A 27,491-nucleotide genomic window follows, 5' to 3' on the forward strand; every position below is an offset into this window, starting at 1 on the left:
AAGAAACTTCATTTCGTTTTTAAGTAGATTTATAGTACATACTAGCAATTTGTAATAGTTTTTTTTTTTAAATTTAATTTAAAATTGGACCATTTATCTTTAGTACCATTTGCAAACATGTTTCATAACAATTTTCTGTCTGTCTGTCAGTCTTCAATCTGTATGTGTGGTACTCGCTCGCACCATGGCATTGTATGTATTTTGCAGTATGTTTGGATACGAACACAATGTTTTTTTTAAATAATATTTTTTTAATTTAAACAAATAAAAATTATGAAAAATAAATAACTAAATAAATAAATGTATGTATTTTTAGCAAGTAGTCAATTACTTAACTTTACACTAACATAATTATGTATAATACAAAAATAAATATTTAAACAAAATAAATAAAAATCATTTGTCAATTAATAAACAATTTTTTCCTAAAAAAAACTACTCTAAATTAAAGTAAAAAAAAAATGAAATCAAATCAATTATATAGAAAACCCAAGTTAATTACATTCATTGTTAATTGTGCATTTATCAAAATTCGAAAAAAAAACTTAAACCAAAACCAAAACAAGCAAATAATTTTCAAAATTAATAAATATAAAAAAAACTAAGTAAATACATAAATGTACATGTATAATTATAAGTATAATTATTAAATATAAATATTGTAATAATAAAGAAAAATTAAAAATAAATAAATGTTACATATTAACAATAAACGAGTATATGTAAACACTAGACCACCTTAAGATAAATCCAACATTACTGTAATTTTCAATAGAAATTAAAGTTTTCAGTTTTATGATGGATTATGTTTTAAACTTAAACGTTTCAACATTTCTTCATATATTTTTTTCATACCTGGAAATTTTCAGCTTAAATTTTATTTTTGTTTTAAATTGTTTATATTCTTCTTGTTTTTCCAATACAGCCAATTATATTAATAATGAAATATTTTCGTTGTGTTTATTTGACTGTTAGTTTTAGTATTTTCAATATTTTGTTCAGCCTAACCACAAAAGCCGAAAATTCGAAAACAAATTTTCAAATATAATTATAAATCTTGATTTGTTATTTTAATATGTTTTTGTTTTTTATTCTTTTTTGGAAATTTCTTTTTATTATTTACATTTATTGAAAGCCTTTTTTAAAAAGTATTTCTTATGGTAAGGAAAAACCAAAAGTTCTAGTTTAACATAAAGCCGACTTTAATAAAAATAAACTTTAAAATTTATTTTTTGGTTAGGCTGTTTGTATTGAACATATGAATATCACATTTGATCTCTAGTTGAGTACTAGAGTTCTAAAGTCGAAATCCACAAATCAGTCATGTATTTTTTACACTAAAATGTAATAAAAAGTAGACTTTTCATAAATTAGCCAAAGCCGACTACTTAAAAATCGAAAAATCTTCATTTTATTTAATTTATTTTGAAACTTTGAGCATTTTAAATTTGGAATTGTCTACTTTACGAACGTTTTTTTATTTAATGCTTTAGTGTGTTCTTGTATATTCCTCAAAAAGCTTTCCAGCGATATAGAAGATTATACAAATCAGTTCCTTTAATGTTGAATAGGATAATGTTAAACCGCAAAAATGTGTTATTCAAAATGAATCTAAATTATTATTTCTATTGCTGTAAACATAATAAGGTGGTCTATTAAACATACTAACACACTTATGCATATATATTAATATAATTCAGTGGTCGGCACTCATAGCCACCAGGAGCCGAATGTAATCTATTATTAAAATGTACACAACAAGCAAGTACTCAATAAATCCGTTATAGACAGTAATGTCTGATCCCTTTGCTGACTCCAATTTATATATTTTGGGTCATTTGACACGTATGTGTTCTTTATAGTGCAGAGATAAGTCATTTGATTACTTTATATATTCGAGGTAATCTAGCGTAAATACAATTGTCACATAAGTGTCTCTAAGTAATCTATAGTGTAGTCACTTTAAATATTAATTGTGAACTGCCCATTTTTTAATTATTTCGTACAAACTGGTTTTATGCAAATTGTATTGATATAATTCATATACAGTTTATTTTCTTTTTTCTTAAGTATACTGACATCCCATGTAACCTAGCGTAAAGTCAATTCCCACTATAGTGTCTCTAAGTAACCTAGAGTGTGGTGACTTTAAACTTTAAAAAGTTGTTATTTTACCCACCAGAGGTAATCTATTGAAGAGTTGTCGGAGGAAGGTTTGTTTACAAGCAATCGGTCTATGTTGACAACTATTTGGGGTCAATTAGCATTCGTACATGTTAAAATAACCACTTATGTAACCAGTTAGGTCGCTAGTAAGGTAACTGACTCTATGTAAACTGTACGTGAATCCAAAGCGTTGTCTAATTGTTATTCAAAAGGGTTAATTGATCCCCTCCTGCTTAGGACATGCAAGTGTTAAAATAACTAGTCCCGTAGCTAGTTCGGGATAGTCTTCTAGAACTGCTATGAACAATACAATACATTGAGTAATGTAAACCGTTCTGTTTGTGCCGACCACTGATCACAATGAATATATTGTATGTGTGTATGAGTAAATGTATGTATGTTTGTATTGTAAATGTATGTATGTGTTAAATTAGTTGTATCTATGTATGTAAATGTAAGAAGTTATTATTATATGGTTAGTAAATTATTAACGAAGATGTACTTATTTTCTTTATTCCTTAATAAAAATAATAAAATTAATAAATAAATAAAAACATGTATGTATTGTATTGTATGTTTTTTTTGTTGTTTTATTTTACTTTGTTTTATTTTTTTTTGTAATAGTTTCCTAATGTAATTTGTACTTACAATGTAAGCCTTTTTATATTTATATATAAATATACTATATATATTTATTATTAAAAAAATAATAATTATGATTGATCATTTATAGTTAATAACAATAATAATGATAAATAATATTTTTGTTATGTTTTTAATCAAACTTTAGAAAAGTTTTTAAATATTGTGTAGTTGGAAAGAAAATTTTAAGCATTTAAAATTATTAATTCATTAACAACAAGAAATAATAAATTGATACGGAATCATTAAACAAAAGAAGATTTAAATAAAAATTTAAAACAAAATTTAACCCAAAATGCGTATCTAAAAGAATAATTAAATGATATTAAGTATAATAAACAATTGTAATGATAAATAAATAAATAAACAAACAACAAAAAAAAAAAAACTCAATCTCTCAAGATTCATTGCAAGAAACCCGACAGGTGAGTGTGACTGATAAGTAAGTCTAGTGTTAATAAAGCTTTCAAAAGCTTTTGATTTATTTCCATTTTGTTTTTATGCCAGTTTTTAAAATAAATTTAAACTTAACGGTCATGCAAGTTCTGCTATTGGTAACTTGTCTTACCTATTCACTGTTTATTGTTAACTTTTTTCTTTTTTTTTTAAATTTGTTGTGTTTATATTCAAACGTTTTGGTTATTTACTTGTTTGATTTTGTTGTCTTTGCTTCACAAAAACAATCTACGTTTATTACATTCTGTTCAGTTTAAAACAACTAAGCGAACCGTTATCAAAATTAGATCGTTAAAAGCCTTTTAGCAGTAAACATTAAACAAAATATTGATAGACAAAAATTAACAATTAAATAAATTCAAGCACATATTTGCATACAATAATAATACAAACTAAATAAATAAATAAATAAATATTAACACCTTTAACCTATTCATTGTATTCACTAAAATTTAAGAAACAAAAAAAATCATAATTCAATTAAAATCTCACAAAATGAGTGGTGTTTTAAGACGAGGATCCTTAAATTTCGATTTGGATTCGTATTCGAAACGTGGTAGTGTCGAATCAAATCTCTATGGTGGTTATCGCGATGTCAAAGGATCTCGTACACCCGAAATAAGTGTTATATCGTTAGATTTCCGCCGACATTCGGAAGATCTTAAAAAGGACTCTTTCAAAGTGATTCAAAGTGCAGAAGAAAAATGCCCCAGTGACGATGTGGATAGTGATATCATTTCCAACTATATTGGCCACTATGGCAAATGGAATTTTGTTTGGACATTGATATTAAGTTTATTTCAAATACCACCAACACTTCAAATGTTTGCCTTTGTTTTTCAGGTGAGCCATTAAATGAAATCTTGTTTTCAGCAAATATTTTCTTTACTCACGACTTTTTCGTGTTTTAACGTTTTGTATTATTTTTTATTTATTTATTTATTTTTTTGTATAAATAACTTGTACATTTAATTGTTTACTTATAAAGAAATAATAGATATTTGTAGAGTCTAAAAGGAATTATATTTATTGTAATTGAAAAATTAAGATTATTAAGAGTGATGTAAATTTTGCGTGAAGAATTTAATTTTATGAAATGATTTTAACATTAAATCATTAAACCGTATTTGATTTGGATCAATCGTATAAAAGGAAATTAGATACAGATACATTTGTGAAAGTAAGGATATTTCGTCTTAATTTTATTAAGCTCTATAGGATCTTAAATATCTACCCCCTTATTCATAATCAATTTTTAAATTTATCAAAGGTTTATAAAACAGAATTTCCATACAAAATTTGTTGTACAAACCTGTAATATATTTAAAAATTGATTATGAATAAGGCCTCAAATATCTAATGAGGATCTACAATATGACTTAGTTTAATCTAAAATAAAAATTTAAAATCCGATTTGGTTTTGGTTTGGAAAACTTATTTCAAACAACACACAGACATATTGACATTCAATTGATTCTCTTACCTATAAGGATCCGGAATATACAGGGGCGACAAGTCAAATAGCTCGTTTTGCATTATTGTTTCGAATTTGAATTTAAATTATTTCCAAATTATTTAACATTTTTTCTGCAACCACAAATTTATTAACACACTTATAATTTTCTTTGAATAAAGTTGTTTATCCTAAGATAAATAAATACTGAAAATAAACTAAACCTATTTTAAATCCTTTAATACAATTAGTTTTATTTAGAAAATTGGATATCTATAGATGGATCATTGAGCAAATCATTACACGACTTCATTCTAAAGATGAGGAATTTGAATCCCTCTTGATTTCTATGCACAAAAGTCCATTGTGTCTTTTAAGTGCTCCTATTGAGTATTTAAATCCCATTATATGATGTTATCAATCAAATCAGACATATTGCTAGAAATTACGTATCCTCGATTTAATCACCATAAATCGCTTACTTTATCTTGCAAAAGTATTTACTTTAGAAAAATTGTTATGATAGAAAATGGTAGAATAAGATTCTTTAAGTCTTCATGTTCGTTTTAGTCCAGTACATACTAGGGTATTCACTCGACTAATGATTGTTCGATTAATCGAATAATTATTCGAACAATTTAAAAATGGCCATTATCGAATAACGAATAATTCGAACAATTTTATGTAGAATAATCGAATAAAACGAATAAATGTTCATATATATTTAAATTTATTAAATTGCTTAAAATTTCTTATAATTCCAAATTTGATTAAGTAATAATGACTCACAAAAATTGTATTGTTTCTGAAATTCGACAAATAACTAAAGACAAAGGGACTTTCGCTCACTCTAGATGAGTGTTCCGATAGCTCCTTCTATAAATATATAAATATTACTGCAAGAAGTTACAATTCTAAAAACGAATCTTTCAAAATTTTTAACTTAGGACTTGAACCAATGAAAATAAAAGGTACGGAATAAAAAATGTGTTATTTAGCTGGCGAAATATTAGAAGAATCGCAATTAATAATCAAAATTTTAACTTAGTTTAAAGTGGAGTTGAATGTGATGGAGAATGTGATTTTGAAACGATCGTCGAAAGTGATATTGAGGATGATTACGTTGAAATAGTAAAAGGCCATGATCTTCAAATATATTTAAGTGATATTATTAACCGCGTACGTAAGTGTTGCAAAATATTTAATAAGTCGAATGATAAACACAAATATTGCACACTAACGTTTTGCTGCCAGAAAAGCATGGAGTTCGTCTTAGTCCCGATCCACACTGTGAAACATTAGCTGCAAAACATTTCGAAATTCTCCTTTGAAACTGCATTCGTGTTCACACAGTGAAGTTTTTGCTTTCAGTTGTTGACATTTCTGTACAGAACGAGTATGAACGAATAAATGTGGATGACATACTTAACAAAAACTTCATGTACATGAAATAGAGTACCCTTTTCCATTCCTCTTTCCCCTTTCATCAACAAACTCAAATGTTTTGCAGCAAATGTTTCACAGTAAATGTTTCACAGTATACATGATTTTGAACATCGTTGAACATGGTAATAAATTTTAGACCTATTTATAAATGCGTCAATATCATGCACTGTCTGTCTTAAAATTAGCCACGGTCACTGACAATGATATCAAACTTTGGACAGATTTGTATAATTCCCTAAGACAACTTGATTAAGCAAAGATTCGGAACCCTGATAGAACTTGACAATTTGTTATAAATAATTTAGATAAAGTGAATAATTCATTTCCTAAAGAATTAGTTATTCATTTTAAAACCCGAATTAGTGAACGACATAAAAAAGTTCTTAATAAGTTTAAATTGTGTTTGAATTCAGGATCATGTCCAACTAGCTCATATTTTTTAAAGCATAGCTCCAAAACGGAAACTATAGTGTTTGCTAGTCAATTGTTTTGTAGATTGTTCGGGAGTTAATCTGATCAGAATATTTCTGATGAAAATTTAATGATGAACTTAGTTTTCGAATGGTTTTTAACATTATCAATTAACATTAACGTTATTTTTTGTTTTTCTTTTACAATAAAATATTAAAAAACCGAAATCAAAAATTTAAATTATTCGAATAATTCGATTAATTCTAAACGTATTATCGAGTTATTCGAAAAAGTTAAAATCTCTTATTCGAATTATTCGTTTTATTCGAACAAGAGAAAAATCGAATAATTCGAATACCCTAGTACATACTCTCTTCTTTAAATGGAGGCCATTCTGTAACACCACAAACTTACACACTTCCACAACCAGAGAAAAAACTTGGATGCGGCACTATGCTTTTTCAAAAATAACTTGTTTTCTACAGTAATGTTTGGGTTCATATTTAAAAATTACGGGACTTTTGCTATATTGTACGTAACATGATTGCTTTTGAACCATAGCAATCAAAATTTATAAGTACAACGAAATTATAACAAAACACAACCATAATATGATTGCAGATCCATAATATGATCATATTATGATTACCAATATACATACATATAATTATAACAAAATATTTTAGTTCAATCACTTTAATTCAGACAGCATTTTTATATTTAAGCTAAAATCTGAATAAATAACTAGATAAAAGTTAATCTATGAAAGTATTTAAATACCGATGTACCTACGGAGTGTTCGAATTAATTGTGTAATATACTAATATTCACATGTACTCGCTATTTTATAACTAAAGTGAATACATTTAATGAATCTTAAGGAGCTCTATGTCCTTAAAGTAATATGTATATTAGGGTGGCCCTAAATAAACGAAAGTTGGATTTTGGCCATTCTCACCCTCCAGTTTGGTGAACATTAGTAAAAAAATCATCCTGAAAAAATTTTAGGTAAATCGGTTGGGGATAAGACGTGCCGCAAGCCCTCTGAAGTTTTGAGATGCATTTACAAGGGGAAAAAATTTGCCATTAAAAAATTACTTTTGTAATTTAATTTAAAAGAATCGAAATGTGTACGTAATTGTCGTTCTAATGAGACATAAAAAACAGAAATCGGTCAAAAAATGTTAAAGTTATTAAAAATTCGCAAGACCATTAACGTGTCTCAGGCCACTAGAACAAGAAATGTAGGAACAAAATTAACATAGTTTGATAAATATTAAAATAAAAGCTCATTTTTACTTAAAATATGTCCATATATACTTGTATATGAGTTTTTGTCTTCGTAGGATACCGTTAACCTATTCTTAGGTATGAACAAAAAAATAAAATTTTTTTCAAAATTCCATTTTCAAATTTTTAAAAATTTTGTTAAACAAATTTCAGAATTTTTTGATCATCTCATTGGGATTTACCTAGATTTTTTTCAGGATGATTTTTTTACTAATGTTCACCAAACTGGAGGGTGAGAATGGCCAAAATCCAACTTTCGTTTATTAACACGACTAAAATACTCACTAAGAACACTTTAAAGCCAAAAGTAAGAAAAAGAAATAGAGATGGGTATATTAAATTGCAACTTGCTTTTACACGACCCGTATAAAGTAATATGATAACAGCTGTTAGTGTTTTTTTTGTTTTGTTTACATACAAATGCAACTCTGAGTACGAATTACCGCATTAGATATCAAGTAAAACTGTAATTTTCTTATTTCAGATTATGGCATTCGATATCGTAATCTTTTTTTCGATATGTAAGCTCATTCGATCACGAATGCGGCAATTCGGCCCCTGATCTAATACGACTTGCTTCTTTTTTTAAAAGTTTCAAAATATGAAGAGTGCCATACGATTGCCAAATTTTCATTTGTATTTTCTCTCAATGTTATGATTTCATAAACGGGACTTTAGACGTACCGAAAATCGATTAAAAATTGTAGGATTGGCATAACTTGGCTACTCTTTTATTTATTTTTTCATTATATTGTTAAAAGAAATAATCAATCGTTTTTCGAGAGTTATTAGAAAAACAATTTTTTTTTAATTTTGCTTAAATGAAACTTCTGTCTGCTCAAGGATGAATGTCTTTACATTAATGTCATTGCCTCACTTTTACACCAATGCTTCAGCTATTATTTATTTATTAATTTTGTCTGGTATCTATACGCTTTTTATACACTTCACCAAGGGTATATATAAGTTTGTCATTCTGTAATTTCTACAATTTTCATTTGAGACCCCACAAAAAATATATATTCTGGATCGTTGTAAATAGCGGAGTCGATATAGCCATGTCCGTCTTTGAAATCAACTTTCCGTAGCCCCCAAATAACTTACAAACATGATTGATACATCAATGTATCTGGAATTCTCCCGGCTCGGTTGCTATTTAAAATCGGCCCACAAATGGCTGAGATATAAGGAAAAAACCGGGACAACATCGATTTTTGGCCTATTTTTGATTTATATCTGGTTTCCTAAGTCATTAATATAGACAATATGGTTTCAAATGATAGATATTTCAAAGTCCATTGCAACGATGTATATAAGTAAGTAAGTTGGACCTATATATGGATGACTAGGTCATTAATATAGCCAATATGGATATCAAATGATAAATATTTCAAACTCCATTGCAACGATGTATCAAAATCGGGAAAAATATTTTTTAAACCGAATTTTTTTTCACCAAAATTTTTTTTGCTATAAAATTTAAAAAAAAAAATTAATTTAGTTTACCCAAAAATATTTGAAATTTGTATTTTAAAGTATAATTTGGTAAAGGGTATAGATTCGGCACAGCCGAATATAGCTATCTCTCTTACTTGTTATACCCTTCACCATGAGTGGAAAGGTTTGTCATTCCGTTTGTAATTTCTGCATTTTTCATTTGCGGCCCCACAAAGTATATATATATTCTGGATCGTTATATATAGCGAAGTCGATTTATATATAGTTGAAATCAACTTTCCGTAGCCCCCAAATAACTTACAAACATGATAGATACATCAATACATCGGGAATTCTTCCGGATCGGTTGCTCAGCCCACAAATGGCTGAGATACAAGCAGAAACCGAGAATATAGACAATATGGATATCTAATGATAGATATTTCAAAGTCATTGCAACGATGTATATAAGGCTATAGTAATTTGGACCTACAATGGGTCAAAATCGAGACAAATATTTTTTAATCCGAATTTTTTTTATCATCTAAATATGTGAACAATCTATAAGTATTAGATACTTATATATACAACTCTATATAGAAGTGATCCATTCTCTCATCCAATCTATAAGTAACAAAGTTTCTATAACAATTAGATTTTAAAATTGTACATTATCTATCCTTCAATTTAATATCTGATTTCATAAAAGATTTAATTACATACTTTAGGTACTTATTTGTTTAAAACTAACAATTCAATAGTTGAATATTTGCAAACGAATTATGCGTATTTGCGTTTACAACTGAAGTTCATTCATTCGATCAATTGTAATATTCTTTTATGGAATGAATGACATAATTGTTCAGCCATTGGTTGTGATTGGAATTTTAATATAATTTTTATTGTATAAATCAATAAATAAAAAAAAGCCAATTGAATCTTAAATAGTGAAGAGATAAAAGTGAAAATAAAAACAAACATAAACCACAATTAATTTGCAAATTTGAAGTACTACTTATTCCTGGGGACACAAAATGCTGATAAACAATTTAAAAAACAACAAACATATTGTATTTACTTATGTAGTACATGGCATTTGTATTTGTACATAATAAATGTATCTTAAAGTAAAGGTAAATATGTATATCGATATCGATCGAACGTACCTTTTATATTAAGGTAAAACTTTTGTGTTGTTTTGATGTTTGTTTAATTGCACGCTATAAATTATGAGATCAACTACAACATACTATTGTAGCTATTGTATGTTGAAATGTTGTGCGTTAATACGAGTACGAGATTGATATATAAATATACATATGTACATATTTATCTGATGAGAGTTGGTTGGGTCTTTAGAGTGGCTGCATATTATTTTTAAGTGTCTACATAATTAGTAGACTTGACCATGGAGGTCGATTGTTAATTTATCAGAAGGTGACCTATTATATACTATTTTATGGATGGAATTACTATCGCTCTTAAACACATCAACAGCTAAATACTCGTACTAACACACAACTAACTATTTAATGGATTGTTATCTAAACGCATTAGAAGATACTCGTACATACTACATATCTACAAGATATGAAATGTATCGTATTATTAGTAGTAGCAGTGTTAGTTTTTGTTTTTTGTTCACTTTGTTTTGTTTATAAAAAAAACATACATTTAATTTATGTATTGTAGACTAAAACTACCCTATTAAACTATTAAATGTTAAGGTACACATATTTTTTTATGAATACAGTGTGACCTGCCTTGACGGGAAATAAATCGAAAGCGATTAGCGTTAACATAACATTGTCTGATTAAAACTGCTCCAATTTAAAGATTAACATAATTTAAGACTTACGTTTTTTACTACAAAAACGAAAATAAGTAATCTGAGAAATAGTTTATAAATAAATCGTTTAAATCATGTTCAAATGAACATAACTTCCTATAAAACAAAATTGAGCAGAATTGACAAGGGTATCTATAAGTTTGTAATTTCTACATTTTTAATTTGCGACCCCACAAAATATATATTCTGGATCGTTATAGATAGCGGAGTCAATATAGCCATGTCCGTTTATCCGTCTGTCTGTTGAAATCAGCTTTCCGTAACCCATATAACTTACATATCGCTCATTTGCTGTAACAACGTCATAACTCAAAATCCGGTTATTTTGAACTGAGTAAAAAAAGTCAATTATTTTTTGTATGAGAGTGTTTTTTTTTTGTTGTAAACGTCAAAGTGTAAATCAGGCATGAGTTGTTGAAAATTTATTTAAGAAATAGTAAAATGTCATAAAACATGCAAAGTCGTTTTTCTAGAAACGACTTTTTTTGAATGATGACGTTGTTACAGCAAATGAGCGATATGTACATGAATCATGCATCAATACATCCGCTATAGACCCGGTTCGTTGCTATTTAAAATCGAGAAAATCGGCTTACAAATGGCTGAGATATAAGAAAAAAAATTTGATTCTTTACCTGTCTGGATTACTAAGTCATAAATATAGTCAATATGGATACCTAATGATTGATATTTCAAACCTTTGCAACGACGTATAAACGCCATAGTAAGTCGGCCCTACAAAGGATCAAAATCGGGAAAAATATATTTTAACCCGAATTTTTTTTTATCTAAAAAATTTTTTTTTCATAAAATTTTTCTGATTAATATATTAAAAAAAATTAAAAAGAAACTGAAATAATTTTATTTGACATACATTTTTTTGCATTAATAAATTTAAAAAAAAAAAATTAATTTTAAATTTTTTTTATATTTTTTTTTTTTTTGTCTAAAAATATTTAAAATTTGTATTTTAAAGTATAATTTGGTGAAGGGTATATAAGATTCGGCACAGTCGAATATAGCTTTCTTACTTCTTACTTCGATCACTCGAATAATATTGGAAGTATGACTTAAAATTGCGAGATTTACAATAGATTTTGTATCTTTTGAACGCGGTTTTGTTTTTAACAACTTATATGTCATTTTGAAGAGTTCATATCTGTCATTTATTCTCACTTAGTTAGTAAACAACAAAGTTTTTCTTTGCTTCGAAAATTTCGAATCTTGTGTCAACAAAGCGTCATATGCGGGAAGTCTTGCTTTAAATCATTTTGAATTTAAAACAAATGTGCCGCTGAATCACACCGATTGCTCACCAAAGCTTATGATGAATTCAATGCGCGAGAGATGGTTTGTTCCGTTCAGAAGCCAAAAAAGTTTGAAGACCAAGAATTGGAGGCATTACTCCATGAAGATTGTTGTCAAACTCAACAAGAGCTTGGAAAATCATTGTGAACTACTCAAGCAGCAATTTCAAAATGTTTGCGAGCAGCAGGTTTCGCCCAAAAGCAGGGAAATAGGCAAAATAAATTTTTGCACCAAATCATAACCCGAAGCGTATGAAATCGTATGTGAAGTCCGGCCAACCAGCCGAATCTACACCAAAGCCAAATGAAACCCTCGGCCACATGTTGCAATACCTGTTAAAAAGTATTTAGAATGAAGTGGTTGGTAAGTTTTGCCTTACCTACCTTATAGCCCAGACCTTACCCCTTCCGACTACTATTTGTTCCGATCGATGCGGAACACTTTCTCTGGGATACACTTCACTTCAGAACAGAGTACAGGAAATTAAGTTAATTCGTTCTTGGCCTCAAAAGATGTGCAGTTCTTTTGGCTCGGAATCCATGTTTCCAGAAAGTTGGGAAAAGGTCATAGCTAATAATGGCCAATACTATGAATGCATTTATATTGTAACGCCAATAAATAAATTATAAACTTTTATGCCGTTAAAATAAAACTCGAATAATTGACAACTCTACTATATACATTTTTAATAGCATTAGTATGTTTAAAGAGGTATCTCTGTACTTAGTATCATGAATGAAATTTAACCCTCTAACCGGCCAATTTTATTTCGTGGTAAAATAATATACCAGGTTATGGTTTGAAAAAAAAAAATAAAAACAAACAAAAGTCAAGTGCACGTTCATGTTTATCGCAACAAGTAAATTGTTTGTCTCTTTACACATATTTACCGTTATAACGGGAAAAATAACCAAATAAAGCAGCATAACATACATTTAACATACCCGCCTAAAGGCAGCCTTGCCGGTTAGAGGGTTAAATTCAATCTCTTTGGTTTATTTGTCAAAATGCATATATAGATATAAAGCAAACACAGGGGTGAAGGTGCAATCTGTTCTCTTTTGAGTCTAGAACAAAATTTAACCTGTTGGCCAATAAATAGAAATTTGATATGTTTTACCAGTATTAAAACCTCATTCATTGAACCCTTTTCTGAATATTCACTATACAACATATTAAATTACTACTGAATAAATGCAATTTAAAATTTTGTAACTTAAGGGCAGATAATTCTTAAATGTTTGTAGTTTTTGTTTGCCATTTTGGACTTCAATAATAGCAATATAAATATGAATATGTACGTAGTATGTATGCAATCAAATTAACAATATATTTAGTTGAGCCCTATTATAAAGATTTGTTTGTTTTTTTTTTTGTTTAACAATAGAATTGTGGTGGCGGTAAATAATAAGTATTTGCAATCAAAGACACGAACTAAAATCACAAACGTCAGACTTCATCAATACATTATTATTTTTTATTTAGTGTTTTTATTATAATTGTGATCATTATTATGAGTATTATTATTAGTATTTAGCTTTTTTTGTATTGTGATTTTAGTTACTTCAATCATTAACCAATTAACCGCAAAACTTTATGCGAATTGTTGGTAAATTAATATTTATCAACATGTGTGTAAACTATGTAGTATGCAAAATATTTGCATGTCTTTTTGACTTTTGTTGAAAAAAAAAACAGATGTATTTAGAAGATTTTTAACCCTGCTGATTAATTTTGTTTGTGCTGATGGAGGTCAATTGTTTAATAATATGTACTATGGTTTGTTGTGTGAAGCAGCAACTAAATTTTGTGTGGTCAAATCGTTAATTTTATTTAATTTAATTTAGTAAGGTCTAACAAAACTTAAGTTTTCAGTTTAAAGGCCCAACTATAATATGCATACACTAATTTAAGTCAGCTTAAGCAACTGTTCGAATACATATAAAACGTATCTGACAAACTATAATGTACTTAAGAGAGTTTCGTCAAATTTTATTTGCTTAAGCATAGAGCGAAGCTGGTCGCACATTCCGTAAGTTTGTTTATTGTATACAAAGAAAATAAAGAAAAAATTAAAAGGATGAAGAAAATTAATTTATTTTCATAAAATAATAAGAAATACGTATTTTTTTAATTACGTGTTGCAAATAAATGTGCAAATGGGGCTAAATTGTTTTGAATGCACATTATGGCCACCTAAAAGTTTCTTCCGATGTTCTTAAGCATTTGACAGTCTTTTCGTTCGGTTTTGACATTAACTTAAGCTAGCTTATGCATATTATAGTTGGGCCTTAAGGCTTAATTAGACCATGAAATGTTGCACTGTTAAAAAATTAATTAATGTCCATTTATATAACAAATCTATAATGACACCTCTATCTCTGTGTCACCGATTTTAACATTTAACAAGAATTTTGATGTTCAGATGACACAATTTGTAAATAAAATATTGAAAAATTAAATTAAGGACCCTTTTCATCTAAGTTTAAGAATAATAGTTTCGTTTTCCATAGTTTGCTTTCGAATCCAAAATAAAAATATAAATTGTAGACTTATCCGAACTAATAAATAAAATAAAACAAGTAACAGTAAAAAAAATTATCAAAATAAAATAATAATTGAAATAACGGTAAAATACTGTAAATGCTTTTTATGTCGTTTTCATGAAGCTTTTTACGTAATCTATAAAGATCTAGCGGAATTGATATGTATGTCCGTTTGTGTGTTGAAATCAACTTACCGAAGCCCTCAAATAACTTGCAAACATGTTCGCACATTGGGGCAAAATCGAAATTTTTTGGAAATATATCTGGCATTTTTAAACGGCTCGGGATAAAATTTGACGTGGGCGTAGTCAAGAAGTATTGAAGTTTTAATTATTAAAATGGGCCCTACAAATGCTGCATGCGCTCAAAGTAGGGTATCTTTAAACATGTGACAATTTTTTGTTTCCCATCAGATTTCAAAGATTTTTCATATTTTTGGAAAGCGCTTGCCTAGGTCTTGAAAAGACTTGCTAGTGTGTGGTATTTATCTCTTATAATTTCCGAGTTATAGGCATTTCAATATTTAAATTATAAATTGTTGGCATACCTTGGTCCGCTTTTTTGGTCTCAAATTTTTCTTGTTAGTTACCAATAATATACAAAAGATTTCACAGCAATATCAATTATGCATCCAAAAATAAATAAATTTTCAATTAAAAAAAAAATTGTAGATTTTTGCTGTTTTTTTATTTAAAAAAAACTTTATTTAAGAATATATAACAATTTTAAAGATTCCTGTAAGGTATCTTTATGGAAAACATAAAAAACATGTAGTATTTTTCGAATATGTCACTATACGCCCTTCGGAATTTGACTATTTTTTTTTTATTAAAATTTCAACTTTGGGCCACATGTTCTAAAATCAGAAAACGGAAAGCAGCTGTGGAAACCTTGATGTGTGCCATATTTATCCCCAAAGTATGGGCAAAATTGTAAAAATACCATTTTTGGGGATTTTAGCACCAATTTTTAGGAATAGTGGAATTCCCTTTGACCTTTTGACAAGTTTTTCTTACATGTAATATCCCAGGAAAAATTTTGTGAATTTTTGTAATGACCACTAGTTATTTCATGCCTTCTTTTGTAAGGAGTGGTGGTTACCCAGCACATTATTTTATTTACTAGAATAAGTACTTATTTTTATGCAGGCTGGTAATGAACTTTTGCATTTAGCACAGCTATCTAGTGTGTTTGACTGGAAAACGGGAGGTTAGTGGTTCGCCACCTGTCAAAGCCATTAATTTTTTTGTTCATATCATATTCATTTATATGTTGATGTTAAAACTATTGTTAACTTACAATAAAATAACTCGTACATGGAGCAGTGAGTTAGCAGCTTGACTATCAAACACAAGCAAATAATGTGACTGTACGATTCCCACACAAGGCAATATTTTTTGTGTTTTTTTTTTTAGCTACATATTCTTGTTGTGAATTTACTACTTATTTCTCAACTGATTGTAAGTTTTTGCTGGGATACTATAATGTCTTAGAAAATTGAACCGACATTGGCTTAATTTTGGTGAAAGGTATTTATAACAATATTTGTATAAACAACAAAACTCTGTTTATAAGTAAAGTGTAAATTTCATTAATAAAACTGTGCGTGAGTTCAACCGGGAAATGGTTATTTATTTATTTATATTACTTTATATTAGTGTAATAATGATCGAGAAATATTAAATTTTTATTAATTCATTTCCTATTTAGAACATAAATAAAAAAATCATGCGTGTTAAAAATAGATTTACATGCATTGAACTATTTATTTTTAATTGCATTTAAATACATATTTTTACATACATATATGTAGTATGTATTTGTTAATATGTATATTTTTTTTATTAACTTTCTACGATTGATCTAATTGAAAGGTCATTTACTTGTCTTAATTGGTTCTCAAAAATAAAATAAAATGAAAAAAACAATCCTTTACGTCTTAAAAATTCACACTGCAACAATTTTGATTGATTATGTTAACGATAAAAACTCCGTCCCATCCTACCTTTCCCATGTTAACAAACTTTCAGATATTTTAATTAACTTTGATACATGTTTTAATTTGTATTTGTGTGTCTCGTCTAAAATAACAAGTGAAAATTATCAAGTTGTCATTGATATGAATATAATTTTCGATTAAAAGCACTTGTACATACGTAAGTATGTATGTTTTCCTAATAACAAGACAAAAAAAATACTCTCAAACTGACTTTACATCCACATCGATTCATATATATAGTAAATATACATATTTATAGCGTACTTTCTAAAAAAAAATAAAAATAAAGAATAAAATGACAACAGCAACAAAATATTAGTAACTTTTATAGAACGACAAATTGAGTAAATATCAGAACAAAATAAATGCAGAGTTGAATAATAGTCACAGTAAAACATCGTTAATGCATCAAATGTGAGTAAATTTGAATAATTTTATTTGTATGTATTTACATACAGACCAAAAAAAAAATCAACAAGTTTATACATAATAGTACAATTAAGTAAAGTCGGCAAGACCGAACGGTATAAGCTCTATAGATATTTTCTGAAACGGCATTATATTATTTATTTTATATTAATATAATATAGATGTCTGCTGGAAATATGTTTTCCGATGTTAGAAATTAGTAAAATCTAACCATAAATTACTGAGATATAAGCAAAACCCTACGACTACTTCGATTTTTCTTCTCACCTTTGTGAGAAGGTTATATATAAGTTTGTAATTTCCACAATGTAGTTTTCCAACCCTATAAAGAATATATATATTCTCTGGAATTCTTCCGGCTCGGTTGCTATTTAAAATCGAGAAAATCGGTACACAAATGGCTGAGATATAAAGAACAATCTCGATTTTTGACCTATATCTGGATTACTAAGTCATTAATATAGACAATATGGATGTCTAATGACAGATATTTCAAAAATCTTTGCAACGACGTATATAAGACCATAATAAGTTGGCCCTACAATGGGTCAAAATCGGAAACAAATATTTTTTAACAAGAATTTTTTTCCACCAAAAAAGTTTTTTTTTCGCTAGATATTAAAAAAAAAATTTAAATTTAAAAAAAAATCGAAAATTTTTTTACAAAAAATGAAAAAACAACTTTGGAAAACAAAATTTGTTTAACTAAAAATATTTAAAATTTTTATTTTGAAGTATAATTTTGTGAAGGGTATACGAGTATAAGACTCGGCACAGCCGATAAGCTATATTTGGCAGTGCCGAATTTTATATATCCTTCAACAAATTTAAGATAACGAATTAACATTTTTTTGTTGCAAACAAATTTTATTAGTGAAAATAGGTTTTTAAAAAAAAATAAACTAGGTTTAAAAATATTTTTCCCAATTTTGAACCCATTGTAATTCCGAATTACTATGGCATTATATACGTCCTTAGAAGGTCTTTGAAATGTCTATTATTATATATAATGATTTAGTAATCCTGATATAGATCAAAAATAGGTCAAACATCGAGTTAGTCGTGGTTTTTTGCTTATATCTCAGCCATTTGTGGGCCGAATTTCTCGAATTTAAACAGAAACCAAACAGGGACTATAGTGGATATAATGATGTATTAATCAATTATGGCAGTTATTTGGGGGCTTCAGAAAGTTGATTTCAACATACAGACGGGCAGAAAGATAGACGGAAATTACTATATCGACAGCGAATGAAAAATATAGAAATTACAAACGGAATAACAAACATGTATATATTTTACTTAGTACTAGCTGAACCGACAGACGTTGTCCTGTCCTAGTTAAAAAAAAGCTTGTGTTCGATTTGTGAGAAGCGGTTTGAAAAAGGTAAAAATATTGAATGTCTTGCAACAACAGAATACATGTAAATCAATGTACATATTTGAGTAATCGAATTTTGGTCTGAATAATGAGTGATCACAGATCGAGCTCCTTTTCTTGCTTAAACGCTTATTGGCCAAGTTGTTAGCAAATTTAGATATTTTGAGTTTTCATATAAAAAATCGATTTTTGGCTAGAAATATGAGAAATCACAGATCGAGGTCCTTTTCTTTATTAAACGCTTATTGGCCAAGTTATTAAAGAATTAAAATTTTTTGAGTTTTTATATAAAAAAATCGATTTTTGGCTAGAAATATGAGTAATCACAGATCAAGCTCCTTTTCTTGATTCAACGCTTATTGGCCAAGTTATTATCGAATTTAGATATTTTGAGTTTTTATATAAAAAATCTATTTTTGGTCAGAAATATGAGTGATCACAGATCGAGCTCTTTTTCTTGATTAAAAGCTTATTGGCCAAGTTATTAGCGAATTTAGATATTTTGAGTTTTTATATAAAAAATAGATTTTTGTTAAGAAATATAAGTGATCACAGATCGAGCTCCTTTTCTTGATTAAACGCTTATTGGCCAGGTTATTATCGATTTAAGCTATTGTGAATTTTATATAAGTAATCGAATTTTGCTCTGATGATTGATCACAGACCGATGTATTTTGCAGATGTATTTAATAAGAGGGCGTATTAGTGGACGGGACAATTTTTATTTATGTTAAAATTTTTGAAAACTATTTATTGCGAACATTAAAAAAAATTAGTTAAATAGGTCCAGGCGTCCTGCGATTTTAGATATATCGAAAAAAATTGGCATGGTCAATTCTTCTTTCAGTAAAAACTTAAATTGGATTACTATGATCATTTAAACAAAAAAATTAGCCAAATCGATGTAGCCGTTTTCCGATTTTAGATAAATCGAAAAAAGTGGGTGTGGTCAATTTTTCATTCCGTAAAAACCTAAGTTGGGCAATGACCAACATTTAAAAAAAAATTGTCTAAATCGGTCCGGCCGTTCTCTACTGATGCAAGTACCAACGAACGACATTTGATTATTATTTATATATTTATTTATTTATTTATTTATTGAACTTATAAGTAAATTATAAGCTAATATTACTTAAGGGCAATGGCATCATAGGCCTTCAGCTCAAAATTTATATCTTATAACTAATAGTTTGTATAAGTAATAATACATAATTTTAATACTTATTTAGATATTTACAAGTGTATTTTCATATTTCGTTATAAAGCATAGAGTTTTTAAGGAACTTAATCAGTAGTGCTATATTGTTATTTGTCGGATTAGAAAGGAGATGTAAAGGATCAATGTTCTGGAGTATAGCTATTCTTGAAATCTGAGTTTTCTGACAATCACGCAAAAAGTGGGAAGGATTGGTTGGGTATGATATGTTACAATTGCAGAAGTGTGTCGCATTTGGGTTGAATAATATTATTTATATAGAAGATAGAAGATTATTGAAAAGATTCTAATACACCACCCACTTAAGATGGTGTAGGGAATACAAAAAAAAATATTTCTATTGTTTTTAATTAAATTTCTCATTAGATATTATTTATACATACATATGTATTAAGTATATTTAGTAGAGCTTACGTATTCGCCAAATTGCTTAGCGACATTTAGATGACAACATATTCGAATAAACAAAACCCTACTGTAATGTTGTAATTAAAATTTTATGCATAAATCGTGTTAACAATTTGTAACTGAGAGTGTTATCTGAATAGTTTTTATATAGATATTTATGTACATAGATATATTTGCTATTGCGAGAGTCGATTTAATTTATGTATTGAATTTTAAGATTTAATAGTCTTTATACAAATACAAATCGACATTTATGTGAATTAGAATTACTTGTAAAATTAATTGTTGTAAACTAGTACATACCACTCACTCACTCACTTACTCACTTACTACCACCGACAGACATCGCCATAGATAATAGAGAAGCTGTAGCAGCAGCTGTGGCAACTACAGGCACCCAACCAGACATACACAAGCCACAACAGTCGTCAATGGAGGGCTGCAAAAAATAATAAAAAAAAAATGATAAATATACAAAGTTTTACTTTAGTTTTATTAGCTTAAAGTTTGTTTATCTTTTCTCATAAGATTCAAGAATTATCAATGAAAAGGTTTCAAGTAGTTTTCTCATTTCAACTAGCAGCAGTTACTAAATAGTCAAACTCAATGACAGTAGTTAGTTGTAGGACAAGTTGTGGTAAAAAAAATATATATTTATACACGAGTATTTAGTAGTTAAAGTATTTATTGGATGCGAATAATGTGTGGTCGGGCCAAAACAAGGAGATTCGATCCAACAGCTGAAGAGCAAACATTTCTAAATAGTGAAAATGTCGATTTGAATGATTTAAACGAAGATGAAATTGAGTGGCTACAATCGCAACGTCTCTATCATATATTGGGACAAGGTGGTCTGTGGCAAATTGTGTGGTGTTTTCTATTATCCATGTTCCAAGGTGTTTCCACATTTCATATATTTACGTTTGTTTTCCAAGTAAGTTGGTTTTGCGATAACAAGTTTATAACATTATGCGATTACGAATTTGTAGTCATCATTAGGTACGAGTTTGTCAGTTTGTTAGTTACATAGTTCGTTAGTTAGTTAGTACGTGTGTGTATTTAATTGCAATTTAAAATTCTTGTATTTATTACATTGCAACATCTTTTTTTTCTGTTTTTATTTGTTGCTATTATTTGTACTTTTATGTAGTATTATTGTTATTTTTATTATTGTTGCTATTAATTTTATTGCCAATGTTAATAATTTTTGTTACCGCTTCAATGTTAATGTTGTGGTTGTTTTGTTTTTTCTACTATTAATTATTGTTAATTAAAATGTATTTTAGGCAATGTATTTCTTTTTTAAATCAAACTAAGTATGTACATATACATTAGAGTGCTCCAAGAAAATAAAATTGCGAATTTTGACCGTCCCCCCCTCTAGAATTGTTCTATGTATTGTAGAAACACATTGTGTAAAATATTAGGATGATAGGATAACGTTAACTGGTGGCGCAACGACGCTGAAGTTTTGAGGTGCATTTACAAGGGGAAAATATGCAATTTTTTCAGTTTTCGTAAAAATTTTGCCATTAAATAATGACTTTTACAATTTAATTTAAAAGAATCGAAATGTGTACGTAATTGTCGTTATAATAAGATATAAAAGACAAAAATTGGTGAAAAAATGTTAAAGTTATTAAAAAATCGCCAGGCCATTAACGTGTCTCAGGCCACTAGAACAAGAAATTTATGAACAAAATTAACATATTTTGAGAAATATTAAAATAAAAGCTTATTTTTACTTAAAATATATCCATATTTACTTGTATATGAGTTTTTGTCCTCGTAGGATACCGTTAACCTATTCGCAGGAATGACCAAAAAAATTAAATTTTTTTAACGGCAGTTTCAAAACTCCAATTTCAAATTTTTAAAAATTTTGTTAAACAAATTTCAGAATTTTTTGATCATCACATGGGGATTTATTGACAACATAATAGGGAATAAAAATGTGAAAAAAGTATGTCAATACCTCCTATAGTTTTTCCGTACCTGCGATATAAATTTTGCGATTTTCGAGAAAAACTAATTTTTTGGCCATATTTTGGGGAATGACCAGAATTTCCTTACTGTAATGATTTTTAAGTAAAAGCTATTCAGAATAATATAGTCCAGGTAATTTTAAATATAGTCTGAAAGTCTTACTAAAATCGGAAAACTTTAACCCTTAAATCGTGAAGGTCAAAGGTAAATTTTTTCAATATTTGGAATTTCTAATGGAAAGATAGCGAAATATTATATATTTTTGGGCCGATTTTGATGAAACTTAAGAAAAATATAAAATGAAGTCTAGTATTCACAATAACAGTACAAAAATGGAAATTAACCCCTAAGAGTACTTGGGGTCAAAATGAATGTGTTTTTCGTGATTTTAAAAGTTGAGGTTCATTTGGACCCCAAGTGCTATTAAGGGTTAATTTCCATTTTTGTACTGTTATTGTGAATACTAGACTTCATTTTATATTTTTCTTAAGTTTCATCAAAATCGGCCCAAAAATATATAATATTTCGCAATCTTTCCATGAGAAATTCCAAATATTGAAAAAATTTACCTTTGACCTTCACGATTTAAGGGTTAAAGTTTTCCGATTTTAGTAAAACTTTCAGACTATATTTAAAATTACCTGGACTATATTATTCTGAATAGCTTTTACTTAAAAATCATTACAGTAAGGAAATTCTGGTCATTCCCAAAAATATGGCCAAAAAATTAGTTTTTCTCGAAAATCGCAAAATTTATATCGCAGGTACGGAAAAACTATAGGAGGTATTGACATACTTTTTTCACATTTTTATTCAGTATTATGTTGTCAATAAATCCCCATGTGATGATCAGAAAATTCTGAAATTTGTTTAACAAAATTTTTAAAAATTTGATATTGGAGTTTTGAAACTGCCGTTAAAAAAATTTAATTTTTTTGGTCATACCTGCGAATAGGTTAACGGTATCCTACGAGTACAAAAACTCATATACAAGTAAATATGGATATATTTTAAGTAAAAATAAGCTTTTATTTTAATATTTCTCAAAATATGTTAATTTTGTTCATAAATTTCTTGTTCTAGTGGCCTGAGACATGTTAATAGCCTGGCGATTTTTTAATAACTTTAACATTTTTTCACCAATTTTTGTCTTTTATATCTTATTATAACGACAATTACGTACACATTTCGATTCTTTTAAATTAAATTGTAAAAGTCATTATTTAATGGCAAAATTTTTACAAAAACTGAAAAAATTGCATATTTTCCCCTTGTAAATGCACCTCAAAACTTCAGCGTCGTTGCGCCACCAGTTAACGTTATCCTATCATCCTAATATTTTACACAATGTGTTTCTACAATACATAGAACAATTCTAGAGGGGGGGACGGCCTGTACCTAAAAAGTTTTTTTCGTCCATACAATCTTGGAGCACTCTAATATACATATATGTATGTATGTATGTATGTAGTAAGTAAATACAAGATACCAAGAACTATATTTACTATAATTGCATTACTTCTGCATAGTAGTATTGCCTGCTTGATAGGTAAGAAACTGAAACAATATATCGTCATCTAAAATGCAAACCAACGTATCATCAAAAAATTCGAAATCGTTTTTATTAATGATTGCGATTCACTACATCATATTACATATGTTTACAAAATTTTAAACTTTTACTATCAAAAAAACCAAGTTATAACCAAAATTGAAACTAAAGTATCATCAAGTACATGATTTTCCTAAACAAAATAACGTATATGCTTTGAGTAATTAATTAATAAATCGTCCCCTCAATAAAACAATAGTGTATAAGCATATACACCATTCATTTTATATTGCATACTACATAACTTTTTCTAGATGTCTACTAACACAAAAACATTAAACTCAATTATTTCGAAATGGCAAAAAAATTATACACTATTGTCGTTTTTACCTTATTTTAGGTAGTATCCTAATTGTTTTTTAATAAATTTGTTGCAATTGAATATTTTTTGCAGTCTTTATGAAAATTTAATGAAGTACCTTTTTTAGTTTAAAAAAGTAGTTGTTAGTAATTAAAATAAAAAAACATTTAAAAAAAACAAATTTAAAAATATATATGTATATAAACTGCTTTTATTTAAAATAAAAAAAAAAATATTTTTATTTGTTCATACAAATTTATATTGATGATACGTTTTATTGCTTCAGAAAATAACAATTCAAAAAAATGTAAGCCACATAGCATAAAGTGTACTTTGAACAAAACTATTTTTTTTTAATAAATTATTATCCAGTTTCAATGTAATTGAGATTTGAAAATTTTGTTTCAATATCTCAAGTAGTTTTCATTTTTTACCGCTTTTTGTTTCTCCTATAAAATTATGAAAAGTGATGTTACGTTATTTTGCATTTTAGATGACGATATGCACTTATATGTAGTTATATTCTACACCTCCATAGTGCGGATGGTATGATGCGTTTGTGCTGAAGTTTGATCGACTTGAAATCAATTTTTGAGTCGATTAACGATATCCGTCCGTCTAGAATCACTTTTTGAGTCGATTTAATAATGCACATCCGTCCATCTGGTACAGGTCGGAATTTTAAAGATGCTATTTGCTTGGTCCAAGGACGAAGCCTATTGAAATTGATTGAAATCGGTCCATTATTTCACCCCATACAAATGTCCTGCCGAAATAGAACTTTATCGGTCATAACTGTTTAATTTGAGGATCGATCAATAAATAGTTATATCTCTCAAAAGAATATCACTTCCGGATATCACATGAAGAAGCATAAACGTCATAAAAATCTTGCTAGCCAAAAAGAGAAATTCCAAATATTGAAAAATTTTACCTTTGACCATCTCGATTTAAGGATTAACGTTTTCCGATTTTAGTAAAAGTTTCAGAGTATATTTAGAATTATCTGGACTATAATATTCTGAATAAGTTTTGCTTAAAATTCATAAGAGTAAGGAAATAGAGCTCATTCGAGTAAAAATTGCCAAATAATTGGTTTTTCTCGAAAATTTCAAAATTTAAATTGCAGGTACGGAAAAACTATAAGAGATATTTTCATAATTTTTTCACATTTTTATTCCCCATTATATTCTTAATAAATCTCAATGAGATGATCAAAAAATTCTGAAATTTGTTTAACAAAATTTTTAAAAATTTGAAAATGGAGTTTTGAAACTGCCGTTAAAAAAATTTTATTTCTTTGTTCATAACTAAGAATAGGTTAACGGTATCCTACGAAGACAAAAACTCATATACAAGTAAATATGGACATATTTTAAGTAAAAATGAGCTTTTATTTTAATATTTATCAAAATATGTTAATTTTGTTCCTACCTTTCTTGTTCTAGTTGCCTGAGACACGTTAATGGCCTGGCGAATTTTTAATAACTTTAAAATTTTTTGACCAATTTCTGTTTTTTATGTCTCATTAGAACGAAAATTACGTACACATTTCGATTCTTTTAAATTAAATTGCAAAAGTAATTTTTTAATGGCAAAATTTTTACAAAAACTGAAAAAAATGCATTTTTTTCCCCTTGTAAATGCATCTCAAAACTTCAGAGTTCTTGCGGCACGTCTTAACCCCAACCGATTTACCTAAAATTTTTTCAGGATGATTTTTTTACTAATGTTCACCAAACTGGAGGGTGAGAATGGCCAAAATCCAACTTTCGTTTATTAAGGGCCACCCTAATACATACATTATGGGTAGATTTGTATAGCAAAACCGCATTCTAAGAAATTTTCCTCAAGAAACCATAGTTCTAAAATCAAATCCTAGCTTGCGCATTTCGTTTTTTATCCAATAAAAAAAAACTATTAAAAACTAAAATAAATACTGAAATATCATTGAATAAAAGAAGAAATACGCAAGATAGGATTTGATTTTAAACCTATGGTTTCTTGAGGAAACTTCCTTAGAATTTTCCGTAGAAAGCGTTTTTGCTATACGATTTTTTGTGAAAAAATCGAACCACCCTAATATACATACTTCCAAATGGTTGTCAAGAGAAAAATTTTTAAGTATAGCCTCCATTTATTAGTGTTATTGCATGATTACCCCCTGTCTATACTTGATAAATATTTATCATAACAATTAATGACGTTTGTTGTCAAGTCAAAGTTGTCTGAGCAAAAGCACTTACAATTTTGTCATAACGAAGCAATAATACCAATAAATGGAGTCTATACCTAATAATTTTTTATCTTGACAACCATTTTGAAGTTTATCATGATAAAAATTTATCAGATATAGACAGGGGCTTATGACAGAAAAGCCTTAGCTCAGACAACTTTGTCTTGATAGCAGATGTAATTACGTGTTATGATAAATATGTGTCATGTATAGACATGGGGTACAAATATCTGAGATATAATGATTTTGTCATTCCGTTTGTAGCGCATTGAAATATTTATCGTAGACCCACAAAAGTATATATATTATGAGCCTTACGGTCTGGATATGTCCGTCTGATAAATTAGTATTGGAAATAGTCAAACAAAAAACCACAATTTTTAAAACAAAGATTTGGCACAGCAGAATATAAAACTCTTACTGGTTTCTTATATCGTCGGTTAAAGCGAATCCACGCGATTTACTCGTTTTACTTTGGAGTAAACAAAACTTTTTCAATACTAAACATCGAAAACAACATTTTTGAAATCACTCGACCTACGTAACAGGTGCGATTAAGTTAAATTTGTTTTCTCTTGTTGTTTTGCTATGGCATTTTTCAAAATTCCATTACAATCTGGACTCTGTAAACTGAATCCGAGTAACATTTTCGTTTCAAAACGAACTCACATATTTTGGTCTTCTGAAAATCGACACCACTATTGGGTAAACAAACCTGTTTCAATGTACAAAATCGTGGGATGGTTCGTTTTTTAAATAACTATATTTCCAGAACGAGGCCGAATATTATCATACATATAAGATAAAATATTCAATCTTGTAATTCCCCCAAAAACTGTACTACAGCTTGTAACAAATAAGTAACTTACAAGTATATTTAAGGATGTAATCTGATTATGAATTTGTTTGGTGTTTTAAG

At 28.1% G+C, this 27,491-nt stretch overlaps 1 protein-coding gene across 1 annotated transcript in view; it reads left to right on the forward strand.

Moving 5' to 3' along the window:
• Positions 1 to 3,738: 3,738 nt before the first annotated feature.
• Positions 3,739 to 27,491, forward strand: part of LOC135949210 (organic cation transporter protein) — a 33,515-nt gene continuing 9,762 nt past the window's right edge. The window contains exon 1 of the mRNA XM_065498699.1: positions 3,739 to 4,107. Within this exon, the coding sequence (XP_065354771.1) occupies positions 3,760 to 4,107 (348 nt within the window). The 5' untranslated portion in view covers positions 3,739 to 3,759. The remainder of the gene's footprint in view (positions 4,108 to 27,491) is intronic.

Source organism: Calliphora vicina, chromosome 1 (genome assembly GCF_958450345.1).
Source record: "Calliphora vicina chromosome 1, idCalVici1.1, whole genome shotgun sequence".
Classification (NCBI taxonomy): domain Eukaryota; kingdom Metazoa; phylum Arthropoda; class Insecta; order Diptera; family Calliphoridae; genus Calliphora; species Calliphora vicina.